General features: G+C 45.2%; 1 protein-coding gene across 3 annotated transcripts; it reads left to right on the top strand.

Annotated features, from left to right (window-relative positions):
• The first annotated feature begins 1,579 nt into the window (after nt 1-1,579).
• Nucleotides 1,580-15,930, top strand: LOC308584011 (solute carrier family 22 member 7-like). Of its 3 annotated transcripts, none has more exons than XM_081188630.1 (10): nt 1,604-2,299; nt 2,837-2,940; nt 6,476-6,630; nt 7,504-7,672; nt 8,310-8,433; nt 9,268-9,374; nt 10,451-10,665; nt 11,458-11,566; nt 13,354-13,560; nt 15,395-15,534. In XM_081188630.1, the coding sequence occupies exons 1-10, from the start codon at nt 1,922-1,924 to the stop codon at nt 15,414-15,416; spliced, it is 1,590 nt and encodes a 529-aa protein (XP_081044756.1). In that variant the 5' UTR covers nt 1,604-1,921; the 3' UTR covers nt 15,417-15,534. The 3 variants fall into 3 exon arrangements, with proteins under 3 accessions (XP_081044755.1, XP_081044756.1, XP_081044754.1); XM_081188628.1 differs by lacking the exon at nt 15,395-15,534 and adding an exon at nt 15,541-15,930 and having other exon boundaries at nt 1,619-2,299; XM_081188629.1 differs by lacking the exons at nt 11,458-11,566; nt 13,354-13,560; nt 15,395-15,534 and adding an exon at nt 10,736-11,110 and having other exon boundaries at nt 1,580-2,299; nt 10,451-10,685.
• The last annotated feature ends 1,746 nt before the right edge of the window (nt 15,931-17,676 follow it).

The raw sequence follows: 17,676 nt of genomic DNA, 5'->3' as shown, positions 1-17,676 counted from the left end.
TTTAATAATTTAATAAATTAAGTATTTGTTAATAAATTTGTCAATAAATTAACAAATAGTTAAAATACATTGAAACACATTTCGAACCAGCATTACCGTTTGCCCTGGCAATAGTCCAGTGCTCAGCTTTGACTATGCCTTAGTTTTCTGAATAAGAAGGTTTTAGCCTGTTGGTGGAAGGATAACTCCCAATGATATGGACGTATGATCATCTCTTCTCCAGGCTGATTTATAACATAGTTTACGTTTCTAATACATTCACCAGATTCTAAAGAGAAGAATGCTTTAAATAAGGTAGACACCTAAATATGGCTGACCTCTTTCGGGAAGCTTTTAATGATTGAGATTTCGTTGTGCTTCTTTGTATTTCGTTGGAAGCTGCCCTGAGTGGCTGGGGTACAAGAAATGAATTAAAAATAATAATAAAAAGGTTTGCAAACAGCCACTCTCCTGGTCCCTGGTGGCAAGAATGAATCAATTCTGGGTGATGAGATGCAGAAGGGTCTCTCTATAGAAGAGACTAGAGTTCATTCCCTGCTTTTTCCTGTACAGTACCAGTATTTTAAATAGGCTAACGATGCTTCATCCGTTCTAGTATATACTAATGCCAGCTCCAAACTTTCCATACATGTCCTTATGTAGCAAAACCCACTAGGGCACAAGCAAGGAAACCTGGCAGACTCTGAGGTATGCCCATGGGTTTTTTTATTTTAAAAAGTGGGTGGAAATACCAGTGAGAACATGGGGTGCTGACTGACTATTGGGAGGCGAGGAGGAAAACTGCAGGGATATGATGGAGTGGGTGGAACTCTGGTTGGGGAAAAGAAACAGGTAATGACTCAGCAACACTTTGTTGCAGTTCCTTCTTTCACATTAACAATGTTTGTCTCTGAGAGAAGGCTGGCTTTTATTTAATTAGGAAAAACACACACATATAGACTGCTTAATCCACATGATCCAGAAGCTGTCTGCGGACAAACGCTGGCCCCCTCGGCCTATAGAGCGAGATGAGCTCCACAACCCCAGAGTCGTCCGTGACTGGATGTAACCGTCAGGGGTACCTTTACCTTTACGAACTAGTAACAACAACAACAACAACAACAACAACAACAACAACAACAACAACAGCTGCCCATGCCCATGCCATCTGAACACTTTTGCTCTCTTACTGTTTCTTCTTGGGCGATCACTCACAGCCAAGTAAGATTGTCTTCCATAAACACGATTTTAACAATGAGTCTGTAAGTGACTGTGGAGGCCAATTCTGGATCAACACGACATTGGTTTTCAGGCGGGAGTTGATCACGCTGTGGATTTGCCAAGCGTGCCTTCCTCTTAGCACGTTTCTCCCTTGCGTCCTGAGTTCAAGTGTCTTCAAAGCCCATGTAACCTTTGGTTGGTGCTTATACTACATTTTTTTTTAGATTTGCCTTGAGAAAGTCTTTAAACCTCTTTTATCTCTGATAGGACGGTATCCAGCTGAGAGTAAAAATTTTCTTTAACCTCTTCATCGGCATCCAGTGTTGGTGCGTAAGCACTTATAATAGTTCTTACTGGTACTACATTAACTCTACAACCAGGAATATAGGCTGGATCCAGTTATTTCAAGAGCTGCTTATCAGTTCAAGAGGTTAGATTCCTCGCTTCTGTCTGCCTTGGGCTCTATATTTTCCTCCAAGAAGCTGAAAAGAATACAATACCGCTCTTGTGAGCTCGCCATTAAGGGATTGTCTCTCCTGAACCACATGACTTGATAGGGTTCGGTCTTGTAAGGCCACTTGTTTTTCTGTGAAACTGCCATGTTAAACTTGCTTCGCTAAGGTACTTAATTGCTAAATGGCTGGAGCTTCTCCCCAGTCGCTCGGTCTGTTTGTACAGTGCACAGGCGTTTGCTCTGTACCAAACCTCCCTCCCTAGCACGATGATGTTTGAGGATGTCCTCCGGGAGGTGGATGGCTTTGGGAGATACCAGATCCTGGTCTTCTTGATGCTTTGCATTCCCAGGCTGATGATCCCCATGCACTTCCTGCTCCACAATTTCATCTCTGCCTCTCCATCTCACCACTGTGCGCTTCCAGCCTTTGCTGGCACTTCCAATCTCAGCCAGGATGAGGTCTTCTCCGTTGGCCTCCCAAGAGAGCCTGACGGGACACTGAGCCCCTGCAAGATGTTTTCTAGGCCACAGCTTCAGTTGCTGGCAAATTCTTCCTGGGAGCTGGACAACGCCTCATCAATCCTGAGCTGCCAGCATGGCTGGGTCTACGATTCCTCACAATATGCATCAACCACGGCCACTGAGGTAAGCTTTTGATGTACCGTACTTCTATTGCAATGAAAGGATCCGGGTGAGAAAGAGGACGAGCCCCTGTGATGTAGCCTGGAATAGCATTAGCTTTTTTTTGCTGCTGCATCACACTGTTGACTTGTGTTAAGCTTGTGGTTTACTAAGACCCCCTTTTCACATGTCAGCCAGGTGTCCTCCATTTTAAATTTGTGCAGCCAGTAAAACCTGACATTTTGTTAGCTCGAGCCCTGTTCTCCAATCTGTTAAGGTCATCTTGAATCCTGATTCTGCCCTCTGCAGCATTAGCCACCCCTCCCAGTTTGGTGCCATCTGCAAATTGGATGAGCACCCCCCCCCAATTTGTTTTGTCATCCAAGTTGTTTATCATCCAAGTTGTCATCCAAGTTGTTTATGAGGAACCATTAGAGAGCACTCTTTGGGCTTGGTTGGCTTCTCATGCAAACTACTCCAGCTGAAATCCCCTCTTCTGCCCAGCTATTCCTGTTTTGAATCTGGGTCACCTTAATTACAATCCATGATACTTCCTTCCAGTGGGATCTGGTGTGTGAGAAGAAAGGCATGAACCAGGCAATTGCTACCTTTTTCTTCATTGGTGTTACTTTGGGGTCTGTACTTTTTGGCTACTTGTCTGACAGGTGAGTAGAGTTTACTTTTGGTCTTTGGTGCATGGGAGACAGACTTCTGGCGTGTGGGATCTACTGTGGTTCTTTTTTATTATTATTATCTCGAAGTCCACCAACAGGGCCAGGGTAAAAAGCAGCATAATTATTGGAATCGAGGAATATGTTGCCTCTGGGCACATACTCAACCCAATATTTTGTTTTCAGTTTCAGCCCTGAAGGACCACAGTCCTTTCCCACACAAAAATCAACTTCTGGTTTTCACTCATAGCTTTCTTCAACTTGGAGCCTAACTTAGATGTGTGGGGTTTTTGCCTGGGGGTGTGTGGAGATTATTTATTGTTGCTATTCTTAAACAAATGAGGATATTTGCTGATCTGCTGCAAGTGCTCTGAGAGCTGCCAGTACATCTCTGATCCACTTTTTGCCCATCTCTGCCTCACCTGTCTCACTGCCAAGTCTTAGGTAGATAAATCTTTAATTACAAAGACGTATATGAATTTTCAAACTGTACAACCTTGGGCAACTACTTCCCTCCTCACCCCACCCCCCGAAACAGACAACCTTTTCCTATCAACCCTCCACGGGAATAATCCTAAACCCACCTCAATTGGAAGAAAACTTGGTGGGCACTGGGATGGATGGCGGGGAAGACATCATGGTGCCCCTGAGTGCTGTTCAGAACTCCACTTCTTTTGATGCAATCAGCCCCTGAACACCTCTGCCATACCTCTAAATAAAATACTGTCTCTTTGCAGATCTATTTCCCACTCAGTTTCTTCCCCCTCCTAATTCATTTCCTACGCCAATCCCACTCAAAATTGACATTTCCTTCACTTAATCCCATTTCTTCCATTACAAACATGCTTACAACTCAGGTTCGCTCCTCCAAAAGAAAGGTTTCCCCTGGTTGTCTCACCTCACGGAGTTAAGCCAGATCTCTCCTTTCTTTTTTTTTTGAGGTTTGTGCCCAGGGCTATGTTAATGAGCTCTCTCAGTGGGTCGGGGGAGGTCCCTACCCAGGCTGGCTCCAGATACTACCACAATCACTGGACCAAGGCATGACTCCGTTCCACCTTTCCACCAAGAAGGACCGACTCTGAGAAAGCAAAGTGCCATTTTGAAAAAAATATTAATGAGCATGCCTCTGCCCTTGCTCCATGAAGAAAGAAGACTATGATCTTCCAGCATAATCTGTGGAGTCAGGCCAGGAGTGGAACTCTGGAAAACTCATTTGCACACTTTCGCTGGTCCTGGATGGAGCCTTAGAACCCCTTGATTAGGTCCTGACCATCGTATTAAAGGGAGACAGTAGGGGGTGGACAGGAAGTAGAAATCAATGCATGTTGGAGATATATATATATATATTACTGTGCTAAAAATCAATGCACATTGATTGTTGCTGCAGTTCAGTGCGCAGCGTGCACTGAATAAAAGAGCGAAAGCTGACTAGAGGCCATTAATAACACTATTTTTTCCAGAGATGCAGGAACTCTCCATGAACGCCTCCCTCATTCTCTTGTAATTCCAATGGCGCCCACTTGAGAGGCGCCGGAACTGAATTCTAGTGAGTTCTGGCTGAGGAAAAAGCCCTAGTACCACCTCCTATTTCTTCAGAGAATTGAAAGTGGTGTTAATGGCTGCTAGCCATGATCATTTGATCCTGCAGCCAGGATTAAAGTGTAGAAACGATCTGAGAGGACTCCTGTGCTCAGAGCCTGTTTGTGGGATGCGCCCTGTGGGCAACAGGAGTGGGTAAGATAGGCCTCGGACAAGACTCTTCTTATGTAATCATGTACAAAGGAGGCATTGAGGCACCCTCCTCTCGCCATCATCTTTATCTATGGGTTTTGTAGGTTTTTTGTACTATTTCAAAAAGCTCAAATCCTCTCTATCAAGAAACAGCAGCGGGACCAACATGAAAAAGGTAACAAAAACTGCGGCATGCATGACATTGTACATTTGTCTTCCAGCGATAGTTGTTCCCGCTCTTCCCCCAAAGAATCCTGGGAAATGTAGTTTGCTAAGGGTGCCGAGAGGGTTGTTAGGATTCCTCTTCCCCTCACAGAGATATAATTCCCAGAGTCCCTGGGGAGAGGGATTGGTTCTGAAGCCACTCTAGGAATATGTTGTAGCGGCCTCTGCTTCAGAGTATCTGAAGAAGTGTGTATACACACGAAAGCTCATACCTAGAAAGCTTATACTTAGTTGGTCTTTAAGGTGCTACTGGAGTTATTTTTTAAAAAATGGGGGCGGGGAGATTCTTTTGAAGACTGTCTTAAGACAAAAAGACTTGATTCTCTTAAGGGAGTTCTTTTTGGATCATCTTTCAATTATTATTTTTTTGTATTTCATCTTGTTATTTATTATGACTTTTTTAACAAAGTTTACCAGCTACGGCAAACTGGGGGAAATCTTCCTGGTTCTTTGTGAGATAAACCATTTCTTTCTTTCTTTCTTTCTTTCTTTCTTTCTTTCTTTCTTTCTTTCTTTCTTTCTTTCTTTCTTTCTTTCTTTCTTTCTTCACTTGTCCAAATATATACAAAAATTAATACCCATATTTCTATAATATTCTGAAATACACATATAATATTCTGAAATATAATATTCTGAAATATACATAGTCTAAAAAAGAACAGAGGCAGCAAAAAAATACATATTACAAATTTAAAAAGAAATAAAGGAAGAAAGGAAAAGCGAAGAAAAGAAAAGGAGAGAAAAGAATAAAGAAAGATGAAAAGACTTCCGGTTCTCTGTCCTGCAGCAAAACATAGTATTGACTCATTAACACCCAACCATTCTATCTTCTATAAACCAGTATTTTTTCAATCTTCAAATCCAAATATTACAAGTTCATTTTCTCTTTCATGCAAAAAGTCCACAAGAAGTTTCCAGTCTTGAATAAATGTCAGTATTGATTTTTCTCTAACTGGACACGTCAACTTTGCCATCAGCCATTCCTTTATAGTAGGTCGGGCTGTAGCTTTCCATCTTTGTGCATATAACAATCTCGCAACTGTAATCATATATTGGAGTGATTTTAATGAAGTCTCTCTCCACACACACACACACACACACACACACAAATATTGTGTCATATGGAAACTGCCATTTCGGATGACTTGCGATGCGCTCATTTATCCACAAGAAGTCACTGTTAGCTTGTATTGAGAAGGATGGAGCGAGTGAGATATTAATGCTCAAAAGACAGCAAGGAAGCATTGGCTTCTTTTGCCCCTTATGTTCTCAACACATATAAGGAAATCCCTCTAGCATTTCTCCCCCTGTCTTTCTGGGTGGGGGGGGTGAGCTCATTTCAAGAAGGGGAGGTAAGCAAGAAGGGGAAGCACTCATGCCACTTCCCCAGAAACACAAAGGTATCCATGGGCCTAGGAAGGATGTCAACCCCTGTGCTAGACGAAGGCAAGCTTAGATGCTGTGAATGACATTGGAGAGATGTGCAGGCTGCGGCCTTACCTGGCAAGGCAATTCTTCTGGCATTCTGACTGGAACGGAAACAGGTGCTGCTGGTTTACTTTTGGCTTCCTAGGTTTGGCCGGAGGCGGATGCTTCTGCTGTCTTTCCTTTCCACGATGTTCTTTGGGGCCCTGGCTGCGTTTTCAGAGTCTTACCTGATGTTCATCATCATGAGGTCGCTCTGCGGGATGGGACTCACAGGTGTGTCCATCATCTCCTTGATATTAGGTGAGAGGTTCCGAGATGAGAGGCGATTTCTTTCCATTTCAGGCCAGATGCCTCCGCATGTTGACACTGCAGATGGGAATAGTGATCGTGGGCACCCTCTTTCTCTCTGGCCCCATCTAAACCTTACGTTTAAAGCAAGTACCACGGCATTTGAAACAGCCGTAGCTTCTCCTACAGAATCCTGGGAAATGTAGCTTTTGTTGAGAGTTGCTAGGAAAGCCCTGTTCCCCTCACAGAGCTAGAGTTCCCTCTGGAGAGGGATCAATGGTCAAACCACTCTTAGAAAGGTTGCTTTATGGCTGTCTTCCTTTTGCGAAGATTACAATGGATGCTCGGGTTTCGAACGTGATCCGTGCGGGAGGCACGTTCGCAACCCACAGCATTTGCAACCTGTGACCTGCGCATTTGCGCATGCGCGGGCTGTGATTTGGCGCTTCTGTGCATGCGCAAAGTGCGATTTAGCGCTTCTGCCCATGTGCAAGCACCGAAACCTGGAAGTAACCCGTTCCAGTACTTCTGGGTTTGGTGTGGTGCACAACCCGAAACCACGCAGCCCAAAGCGTCTGTAACCCGAGGTATGACTGTACTAGCTGCAGCAAACTTCTGTCCCCACCCTCTGCAATCTGTTGCATCTGATCAGGATAGCATCCCGTGGGTGGCAATTTCCTCCATGGATTCAAAATATGGAAGGGTCTTTGATCATAGGGAGGGAGTAGGGTGGCTTTGCCCCTCTTGCCCCACCCTAATGTTGAGCAGGGAGTGCAGCTTTGGCTGCTGAGTCGTTGCAGCTAGAGTTTATGGGGTTGACTGTGATTGTGTTGAAGGTGAACTGAGTCCAAACGTTGAGAGCTGCTGCGGTATATTAACTTCCAGCTGTAGAATGGACTGACGTCAAGCATCGCACCTTCTGCGGCACCATCAGCGGCATTTCCTGGTCTCTTGGGTACATGCTCTTGGCGCTTGTGGCCTACCTGATTCGGACGTGGCGTTGGCTCCTGTTGGCTGTCACCTCTCCCTGCCTCCTCAGCATCGTCATTTGGTGGTGAGTGACTGTGGAACTCCTCTGTTATGTATTCAGTGGTCTGGGTTTGCCTGAGCTTGAGTCTGGACTAAGGATTCAGAGCTCCTGATTCGATACATGATGTCCAGTCACAGAACATTCAGAATTTGGGCCTCTGCCATTGGCCCTTGAACTCTTAGTCGTGATTCGCAGCTTGGAAGTTTAGGCAGCCAATCACGTTGGGAGTGGGAGTGGCCCAGGCTTTCAGGAATGTATATAAGCAGTTGCTTTGTCCCTGTTTCTCAGTTATGTAGTTCAATTAAGGTTCTTGCTGTTATCACTGCATCTTGCCTCATGGGAACCCACCTACACTTCATCCTCCAAACCCTAATATTCACCAAGGACTTTGAAAGGTTTCCTGCACACCCAACCACATCTTGTCAGCTATGCCCTTTCTTCAACTTCCCTAGGTTCTTCTTTCTTGTACTCTTTACCTCTTCTTCCTGGTAACTTTGAGAACCAAAGTGTCAATGCCACTCACCCTATCTTGCCTTGACTGCTCGCAGGAGCTCACAGGGGCAGGAGTGTGTGCATAGAGATGATGTTTTCCTCATCTGCAGCAATCCCAGATGCAGCAACCCCACTTGATCTACAAAACGCCTTGTTTGTCCCTTGCCAGGTGGCTCCCAGAATCTGCCCGGTGGCTCTTGACAAAGAAGGAGGTGGAGGCAGCGCATGGCTATCTTTCCAGATGTGCCAAAGTCAATGGCAAGAAAGAGTTTGACTCCAAGATAACTCCAGACGTGAGTGCAAGGGGTCTTCTAGAAAACAACCACAACGAGTAAGACCCGCAACAAAATGATGTGGTGTGGAGGGTTCCTGCTCAGGGTTCCAACAAGCCAGCCAATCTAGTACTCTGTTATCTCTCTTTTCCTGTCTTCCATGCTTGCCCTCCAATAGGTGGCTCAGTGGTAGAGCACTTGCCTACCATGCAACAAGGCTCCAGGTTCAATCCCCGACCTCTCCAGGTCAGGCTGAGACCCTGGAGAGCTGAAGCCTGCTTGTGTAGGCGATGCTAGTCAATTTGCATATATTTATACACAGTATTTATAGCCCGCTCTTCATTGAGTGTTTCCAGTCCTAGAGCTGGGAACCAAGCCATAAAAACAAAGAGCGAAAAGCGACACACCAAATTACAAAATCATATAAACAGGTTCAACCAACAACAACTTGACCCTTCTACCACCTAGGTGGACCAATGACCTGACTCAGCGTAAGGAGTCTTCCTAAGCTCCCACAGCCAGCCTTCTGTACCCGTGAAATGCTCAAAACTCTGTAATATGGCTCAGTTTGGGATCCCTCCCTCCCTCCCTCAAAATTTATTTTTCATGCTCCTGTAGGCTTTGGGGGTTCTCTGAAGCATGCTGACAATCTCCCTCGTGTGCACAGATGGTACCATCTTGGCTACATAATCATAGAATCATAGAATTGTAGAGTTGGAAGGGACCCAAAGGGTCTAGTCCAACCCCCTGCCTCCATCCTAGGAGAATGAGTTCCTCTCTGATGTCATGATGGGATCTAGCCTTTGCAAAACAGCACTGAGGGGTATTTCCCCTCTTCCTTTGCGGTGAATGTAGGTCCTGCGGAGGACACTGACCATAGAGGAGTCAAGGACCTATTTCTACTGGCACCTGGTGAAGACTCCCAAGCTGAGGAAGACCACCTTGTGTTCTGTCGTCGTATGGTATGAACAAAAACTGATGACTGTGCTTATTTCCCGACTTTGAAAGAGATGGAGCCAGTTTTCTTTCTTGGAAGGCGTTGCAGTTAATTGTGGTGGGAATTAAGCTGCAGAGTAACATTATCTGTAGACAGGCTTTCCTATGTTGGTTTTTTTTTTGGAAGTCAGATTAGATGTTTATTGTCTTCCTTGGGCGAGTGTGCAATATTTTACATCAAAGGAGGAATGCAAACCATCGTATTGCTGTGCTTTCTCCGGTGTCAACATACATTTTCCAAATGCTAGTTTGCGGTGATTTATGAAACTCCCACCACAAATGGAGCACAGTTCCTTCAGATGTCATCTCGCTTTGTAACGCTACCTCAACTGGGAATGAGTAATTCCAAATGACTGTTGACATAGTTGGTGGCTGTGTGCAATCCTGACTCTCTGGAGCTTTACATCCCCAATGGAACTGGCCTTTCCCCTGCACACACAAACACACACACATACCTGAGCAGTGAGCCTGGAGAAACTAACAAGTTTTGGACTGGAGTTTATTGCGTGCATTTTCCACTGTTTGCAATTCCATTTCATTTGCGTAGCCCAGGTAGTATTACCCTCAAACAACATCAATTCCAGCCCTTCCCCTCCCCATAAAGTCGCATAAATCTGATAAATTAGGGGAAATTGGGCTCCAAACTGCTGCACTCGACTTATTTGTTTTGGTGTTTGGGGGCATTGCCCAAAGCAATAACCCAGCACTAGACAGGATTGCTCTCTCTACACATCAACTAGCAATGGACAGATGCACAAGGGAACTCTGTGTACCTGAGCCCAGCACTAATCAGGGTCTCTCCCTCTCCTCTGCACTCACACATTGACTGATGCGAGGGAGAGCAACCCTGCTGAGTCCTGCAGGGAGTTCGTTCACACACTCAAACTGAACAAGATTTGGACTGGTGGGCAGGACACCTGTCAATCACGTGATGCCATAAAGGCATCCCGCGATTGCCCATCCACCTGTCAACTTTGGCTTGCAAGGGCTGATCCTGATATTCCTAGCTGCTGAACCTAAGTCGTCTCTGTTTTCCTTGCAGGTTTGGTGTAGCGTTCACCTACTACGGCATCAGTCTAAACATCAGCGGTTTCAGCTTGGATCCGTACGTGACACATTTTATCTTTGGGGCCATTGAGATCCCTGCCAAAGTCAGTGTGTATGTTGTCTTGGACCGCATCGGCCGCAGGCATTGTCAGGCATGGACTCTGATTGGAACGGGAGGCATGATTGCTCTGAATGCAGCCATCCCTGCAGGTGAGAGGCTCATCTGGCCAGTTCTGCAGCATCACAGCATCACTGAGCATCCTCCTAGTCATTACATGAGCTGCAGCAGCATCACTTGCCTCCCGGGGCTCCTTCAGAAGACGTTGAGCCATCCTTGATTTCTTTGCACAAAGATTATGCGGAGGTTGTACTCTTTTTTGCACATTCATCCCGGTTTAACACTGAGATCCAGCGCCGAGGGCCTTCTGGCGGTTCCCTCACTGCGAGAAGTGAGGATACAGGGAACCAGGCAGAGGGCCTTCTTGGTAGTGGCACCCGCCCTGTGGAACGCCTTCCCACCAAATGTCAAGGAAATAAGCAACTATCCTACCAGGCAGAGGGCCTTCTCAGTAGTGGCTCCCGCCCTGTGGAACGCCCTCCCACCAGATGTCAAGGAAATAAGCAACTATCCTACTTTTAAAAGACATCTGAAGGCAGCCCTGTTTAGGGAAGTTTTTAATGTTTAATGCTGTCTCGTGTTTTTGATATTCGATTGGGAGCCACCCAGAGTGGCTGGGGAAACCCAGCCAGATGGGTAGGATACAAATAATAAATAAATAAATAAATAAATAAATAAATAAATAAATAAATAATAATAATAATAATAATTAGTCTTCCCATTGATTTATCCTTATCCTACACCTTTCAGTACATTTCTCTAGCTATGAAAAGTCTTTTTTTAATTTAAAGGTGGATCTGTTGCCAGAGCATCAGAGTGTTGCAAAAACCTACATTTCCAGAATGCCCTTAAATCTTCACGCCTCCTGTTTCTTCCTCCCTCAGAGCATGGGCATCTCCGGTCGGCGGTGGCCATTTTGGGCAAGGGTTTCTCCGAAGCCTCTTTCACCACCGTCTTTCTCTACACAGCTGAACTTTTCCCAACAGTGGTCAGGTTAGTGGCTTGGGCTCCAATCAGACCCACTGGTGGTTTTTAATTTTTTAACAAACTTTTTGATATCCAGTGACTTCCCTTCTTCTCTTTCCATGGTTCATTTTCTGTCTCTCCCATTCCTGCATTTCTAATACCATAACCATTCAAGTCAGTGTTGCATTTTTACACCATTTAAACATTAATTACGCTGTGTTGAATTTATCTTAATGCTGCCAGCATTTTCAGTTGTGTACAATTATTTTCCACATATTCAATAAATGTTTTCCGCTTCTCTTTAAGTATATGTTCTTCTTGCTCTCTTATTCCATGTGTTAAATCTGCAAGTTCTGCATATTCTAACATCTTAAGTTGCCAATCCTCTTTTTCTGGGACCTCGCTCATTTTCCATTTTGGGGCTAACGAAACTTGGGCTGCTGTTTTTGCATAAATAAATAGGCTTTTCTGACACCTATGAATTTCTCTCAGGGCTATTTCCAAGAAAAAGGACTCTGGTCTTTTGGGGAAAGTAATTTTAAACATTTTTTTCAACTCATTATAAATCATTCCCCAATATTCTTTTACCTTTTTACATGTCCACCACATATGAAAAAGGTCCCCTCCCTTTCTTTACATTTCCAACACATATCTGATTGTACTTTATACATCTTAGCCAACCTGCTCAGAGTTAGGTACCATCTATGAATCATTCCATAGTTTCAGTGTGTAACATGCAGTAAATTTCAAATCACTTTTCCAGAGTTTCTCTCAGTGGTTTAAATCTATAATGTGTCCTATATCCACTGTCCAGTGTGTCATTGAAGCTTTGACTAGCTCGTCTCCCCCCCCCCCCCATTCTAATAGAAGATTATACATTCTGGACAAAGGTTTATCCTTTTTTGTAATAGTTCTTTTTCAAATTGTGAGCTTTGGTCCCAAAACCCCTCCTTTTTTTGTCTAACTTGAACATATCATGTACCTGATGATGATGTAATCTGTAACTTGGCTCCTTAAGTTTTCCATAGGTTTCAGTCTGGATTCCCTCCCTGTAAATTCCAGCAAATCCCTGTATGCCACCCATTGTCTATCCATATTAACTCTCTTAATTGAAATTGCTTCAATAGGGAATAACCATAAGGGTGTTTTTCTTTCTAGCAAATTTTTATATTTATCCCAAACTCTGTTCATAAAACTCTTATAAATTTTAGCTTCCCCATACCAAAGACATGCATGCCAGCCAAATTTAAAATCATGGCCTTCCAGGTCTGAAATATGTGCATTATCCAATACAATCCATTCTTTTAACCAACACAAACAAGCTGCCTCATTATACAGTTGCAGATCTGGCAGGGCAAAGCCTCATTTCCCTTTTATATCTATCAAAATTTTATGTTTAATTCTAGGCTTTCCTTCCTACCAGATAAATTTAGAAATACCCACCTTCCACATAAAGCAAAATCTTTGGGGATTTCTTCTGAGGCTACATTTCCCAAATCTTCTTCAAAAGAACCAAATACAGACCCATGATTGATTTGTGCTGGAATCCAAGGCTGTTACTAAAGGAGAAGCAAGATCTGTTGGGGTGTGAATGCTGTCAGCCCCTCCATCTTAGGCTCAGGTTGTACATATGTGCAAATAAAGCCATATATCCTAAAGACATCACAGTCTCCACTGACCGTCATTCCAAGGAAACCAAACTCTGGGAAAGTGCCTGGAACCCCTTGAACCTCTCACTGCTCAGAGACTGGGATGGCGTGTAACAGTTTGATGGATTTATCTCCAATCGAAATTGTTTTGCGTTACCTTTGTAGGCAGAGTGGTGTTGGCTGCTGTTCATTCATAGCACGGTTGGCCAGCTCCATAGCTCCTCTGATCATGCTGCTAGATGACACCTGGAGATACCTTCCTCCCTTGATATTCAGTGTGGTGGCACTGGTGTCTGGGACGGTGGCCTTTCTGCTAACAGAGACAACCAACATCCAGTTGCCAGAGACTATCGAAGATGTGGAAGATGGGAGGTGAGTGACGTAGACACACAAGGCACATCACTTGAATAAAGCTTTCCACTTCAAAGAGGGAAGCAGTCAGATATCAGCAGGTTTCTCCCCCCCCCCCCCAACTGGTTCCTCCAGACTGTCAACATTTTGAGGGAGGGATTCCGGTGCATGTCAAATATTTAGACTTGCACCATGACACTGGATTAAAGTCCTTTGCCATTTTAGCATAACAAGTTAACTTCAAAACAATGGCAGTGGACTTTTTGCGATTTGGAAAGTAATGTACTGGAAAAGGTGGGATGAGAGAAAGATTAATGGGAATACATATAAACACTGTAGAAGCAAGTCAGGGTGGATGCTCATTGTTGCAGACAAATAAATCAGAACAAATACTCAACATAGGTTGGACAATAACCTGCAAGGAAGCTTAGTGCAAGCGAAGCAGGGTGAACGCTCAGTGATCAGGCCATTTGGAGGAAACCCTAAGTGTAGATCTAGGCTGCATCTATGCCGTATACTTAAAGGGCATTTCCTCGCTCAAAGAATCCTGGGAACTGTAGTTTATGGTCGTGTGGTGCTGTGGCTTAAACCCACAGAACGTTGCTGATCAGAAAGTCGGCGGTTTGAATCCCCGCATCGGGGTGAGCTCCCGTTGCTTGGTCCCTGCTCCTACCAACCTAGCAGTTCGAAAGCAGGTCAAAGTGCAAGTAGATAAATAGGTACAGCTCCGGCAGGAAGGTAAACGGTGTTTCCGTGCATTGCTCTGGTTCGCCAGAAGCGGCTTAGTCATGCTGGCCACATGACCCGGAAGCTGTACGCCGGCTCCCTCGGCCAATAAAGCGAGATGAGCGCCGCAACCCCAGAATCGGCCACGACTGGACCTAATGGTCAGGGGTCCCTTTACTTTACCTTTAAATTAGAGCTGTGTGCAAGATAAACTACAGCTCTCAGTATCCCAGCTCCCGTATCTGAAGAAGTGTGCAAGCACACGAAAGCTTATACCAAGAACAAACTTAGTTGGTCTCTAAGGTGCTACTGGACATTTTTTTTAAAAAAACTTTTATATACAGTGGTACCTCGGGTTACACATGCTTCAGGTTACATACGCTTCAGGTTACAGACTCCGCTAACCCAGAAATAGTACCTCAGGTTAAGAACTTTGCTTCAGGATGAGAACAGAAATTGTGCTCTGGCGGTGCGGCAGCAGCAGGAGGCCCCATTAGCTAAAGTGGTGCTTCAGGTTAAGAACAGTTTCAGGTTAAGAACGGACCTCCGGAACGAATTAAGGACTTAACCCAAGGTACCACTGTATTTCGACTGCATCAGACCAACACGGCTACCTACCTGAATACAGCTCCCAGGATTCTTGGGGGGGGGGGCAGGGGGACTGTTCTTTAAATGCATGGTATTCATGCAGCCCAAGTACATTTCTGAACGCAATTCAAAGTACTGGTGCTCACCATTAAAAACTCCCCCCCACCCCGGAACCAAACCTGGTATCTTGAAGAATGCTTTTCCTTCTACTAACCTGTATTAAGGTCATTTTGAGAGTCTCTCTGCCAGGTGCTCCTTCATCCAAGGCAAGACAGGGGGTGACAAGGGAGAGGGTCTTCTTGACTGCAGAGCCTCATTTGTGAAAAATATTTCCCCAGAAAGGTTTGCCTGGTGTGAACATTCCTACCTGGAGATATATAGCCTCTGGATAGCCATGAGGGGACAGGTGATGGAGTCGTTGAGGTGCAAAGGGAGGTGGGAGGAAGGAGCTTGGCAGGCAGAGTGAGCAGGGGCAGCAGCCCCTAGCCATTAATATGTCCATAAGGTATTACCTAATTCGCATTTGATGTTGGATATTCAGATATCCCCTCTGCCATAAGTGAGCAAGCACGACAAATCTGTGCGGGAGGCTAAAGAGACAGAGGCGTACTTGTGAGATCTTAGTGCCTTCAGACCTCAGGGAACAGAGCAGAGCTTTATTCCATCATCTCTCTCGCTTGTCTTCAGAAACAAAAAGCCTTTGGGAACCCAAGGACACGGAGAAGGCATGGATGGAGCAATCCCTCTTGGGCTGATGAGTCAAACTGGAACAGATGCTCCCCTCTCTCAGCAACAGGAAGCCAGCACTGAGTGCAACGGGAAACAATACTGTAATCAGATGTTGCTGGCCAACGGAATGGACGCTGCTGGATGCTCGGAAAAAGTCTGATATAATGGGAACTGGGTGCTAATTGGAGCTGAAAGCCAATAAGAGGATAACACTGTCGTGAAGCTAAATGCCACTGTATGGCATTTTAGTTTGTTTTCAGCTTTCAGAGAGGGCCGAATCTGATACACTTACCCTATTTGCCGACATGTGTGATGAAATAAAGTGTTTGGGATATATTGTGCCTGCTAGACAGGTGTGATTGTGTGTGTGTTTGTGAACAGGAAGAGGGTAAAAGCCCCAATAAATTTAGAAACACTGACTCCCAAGTCTTCCTCCTCATTTGCTGCCCTTTTCGCTATGCTTGGACTCTTCTTGCAAGATTTGTAGGTTTACCTCTTTTGGGAGCTTTGGCTGTTTTTCGTGGTCCAGATAGATGTAAATATTATGTGTTAGTGCTATTTTTAAAAAATCACATTGAAAGAAGTTCACTTTCCATTTATCACAATTAAAAGTGCTAGTCTTAGCCTTAAAAAAAGGTAAAGGTAAAGGACCCCTGACAGTTAAGTCCAGTCACAGACGACTCTGGGGTTGCGGCGCTCATCTCGCTTTAAAGGCCAAGGGAGCCAGTGTTTGTCCGCAGACAGTTTTTTTCCGGGTCATGAGGCCAGCATGACTAAGCCGCTTCTGGTGCAACGGAACACCAAAACCAGAGCAGCGCATGGAAACGCTTTTTACCTTCCCGCCGGAGCGGTACCTATTTATCTACTTGCACTTTTTGGTGTGCTTTCGAACTGCTAGGTTGGCAGGAGCTGGGACTGAGCAATGGGAGCTCACCCCATCGTGGGGATTCGAACCACCGATCTTCTGATCAGCAAGCCCAAGAGGCTCAGTGGTTTAGACCACAGTGCCAGCCCGGCAAGGAAAGCTGCCTGAGTAATGAGATCATTAGCTGAGGTTTTCTGCAGGTGCCCCCACCACACAGAGGCACAGCCTCCTCTGCTGTGGCACCCAGCTTATAGAACACACTTGGCAAACATGCTTATATAGTGCCCCTCCTGTGTAGTATCGTTGTTTAGAGAGTCAGACCAGGACTGAGGAGACACAGACCCAATTCCCCTCGCAGCCACAATGCTCCCTGGGTGACTTTGAGCCAAGCACTGTCCCTCCACGTAACCTGAAGCATGTGTTATCCTTGGAGGAAGGGTGGCCTGTTGGATTTTTGGTGCCAGCTGAACAGAGCTGTTGCCAGCCGCCTAGTAGAAAGCCAAAGAACTTCCTGACAGTAAGAGCTGTTCGACAGTGGAATTTGCTGCCAAGGAGTGTGGTGGAGTCTCCTTCTTTGGAGGTCTTTAAGCAGAGGCTTGACAATCATATGTCAGGAGTGCTCTGATGGTGTTTCCTGCTTGGCAGGGGGTTGGACTCGATGGCCCTTGTGGTCTCTTCCAACTCTATGATTCTATGATTCTAACAGTCTGGGCTGCTCTAGTATATTTAACACTGATTTATTGTTCAGCTAGAAAAGCTTTTCATTGCAATGAAGACCAAACATTTTCACCTGCTAATTCCTGCAGCCCAATACACAGTTACAGAAATCAGCTCCAGCAACCCTGAAGGGAAAGTGGTTGAAAAACAAACATGCAGAATTTCCAAATCACCAGGAAAAGAATTAACCCAGCCTTTCCCTATGCATTCTGCAGCCTTTTTATCTACAGAAATCTCTGGTATGGATATAAATGGTATCACCATCTTCTGCAAGATGCTGCTAGAAGCACAGGTGCAGTGGTCAGCTGGGAAGCTGGCAACCTTGCACTTGGGCAAGGATCTGAAGCAGGAGTATAGGTTCGGGGACAAAACAGCCCTTTATTTCTGCAGCAGTAGGAGCAGCCGTCAGCAACTAGTTCTGCAAAATGGCTGTGCAATTTTGGGGGGCTTCAGCCTGCAGACAGCCTGGGCTTGTCACTTGTTTCAAGGCTGCATATCCCCCCTTGCCCCAG

Source organism: Podarcis bocagei (assembly GCF_964188305.1).
Source record: "Podarcis bocagei genome assembly, chromosome: 3".
NCBI lineage: Eukaryota > Metazoa > Chordata > Lepidosauria > Squamata > Lacertidae > Podarcis > Podarcis bocagei.
This window is presented reverse-complemented; position numbering and strand designations above follow the sequence as displayed.

Coding starts and splice junctions, on each gene's coding strand:
- LOC308584011 (XM_081188628.1), top strand. CDS start 1,922: ATGATGTTTGAGGATGTCCTCCGGGAGGTGGATGGCTTTGGGAGATAC. Junction 8,434..9,267: donor ACTCCAAGATAACTCCAGAC/GTGAGTGCAAGG, acceptor CGGTGAATGTAG/GTCCTGCGGAGGACACTGAC. Junction 9,375..10,450: donor TTGTGTTCTGTCGTCGTATG/GTATGAACAAAA, acceptor TTTTCCTTGCAG/GTTTGGTGTAGCGTTCACCT.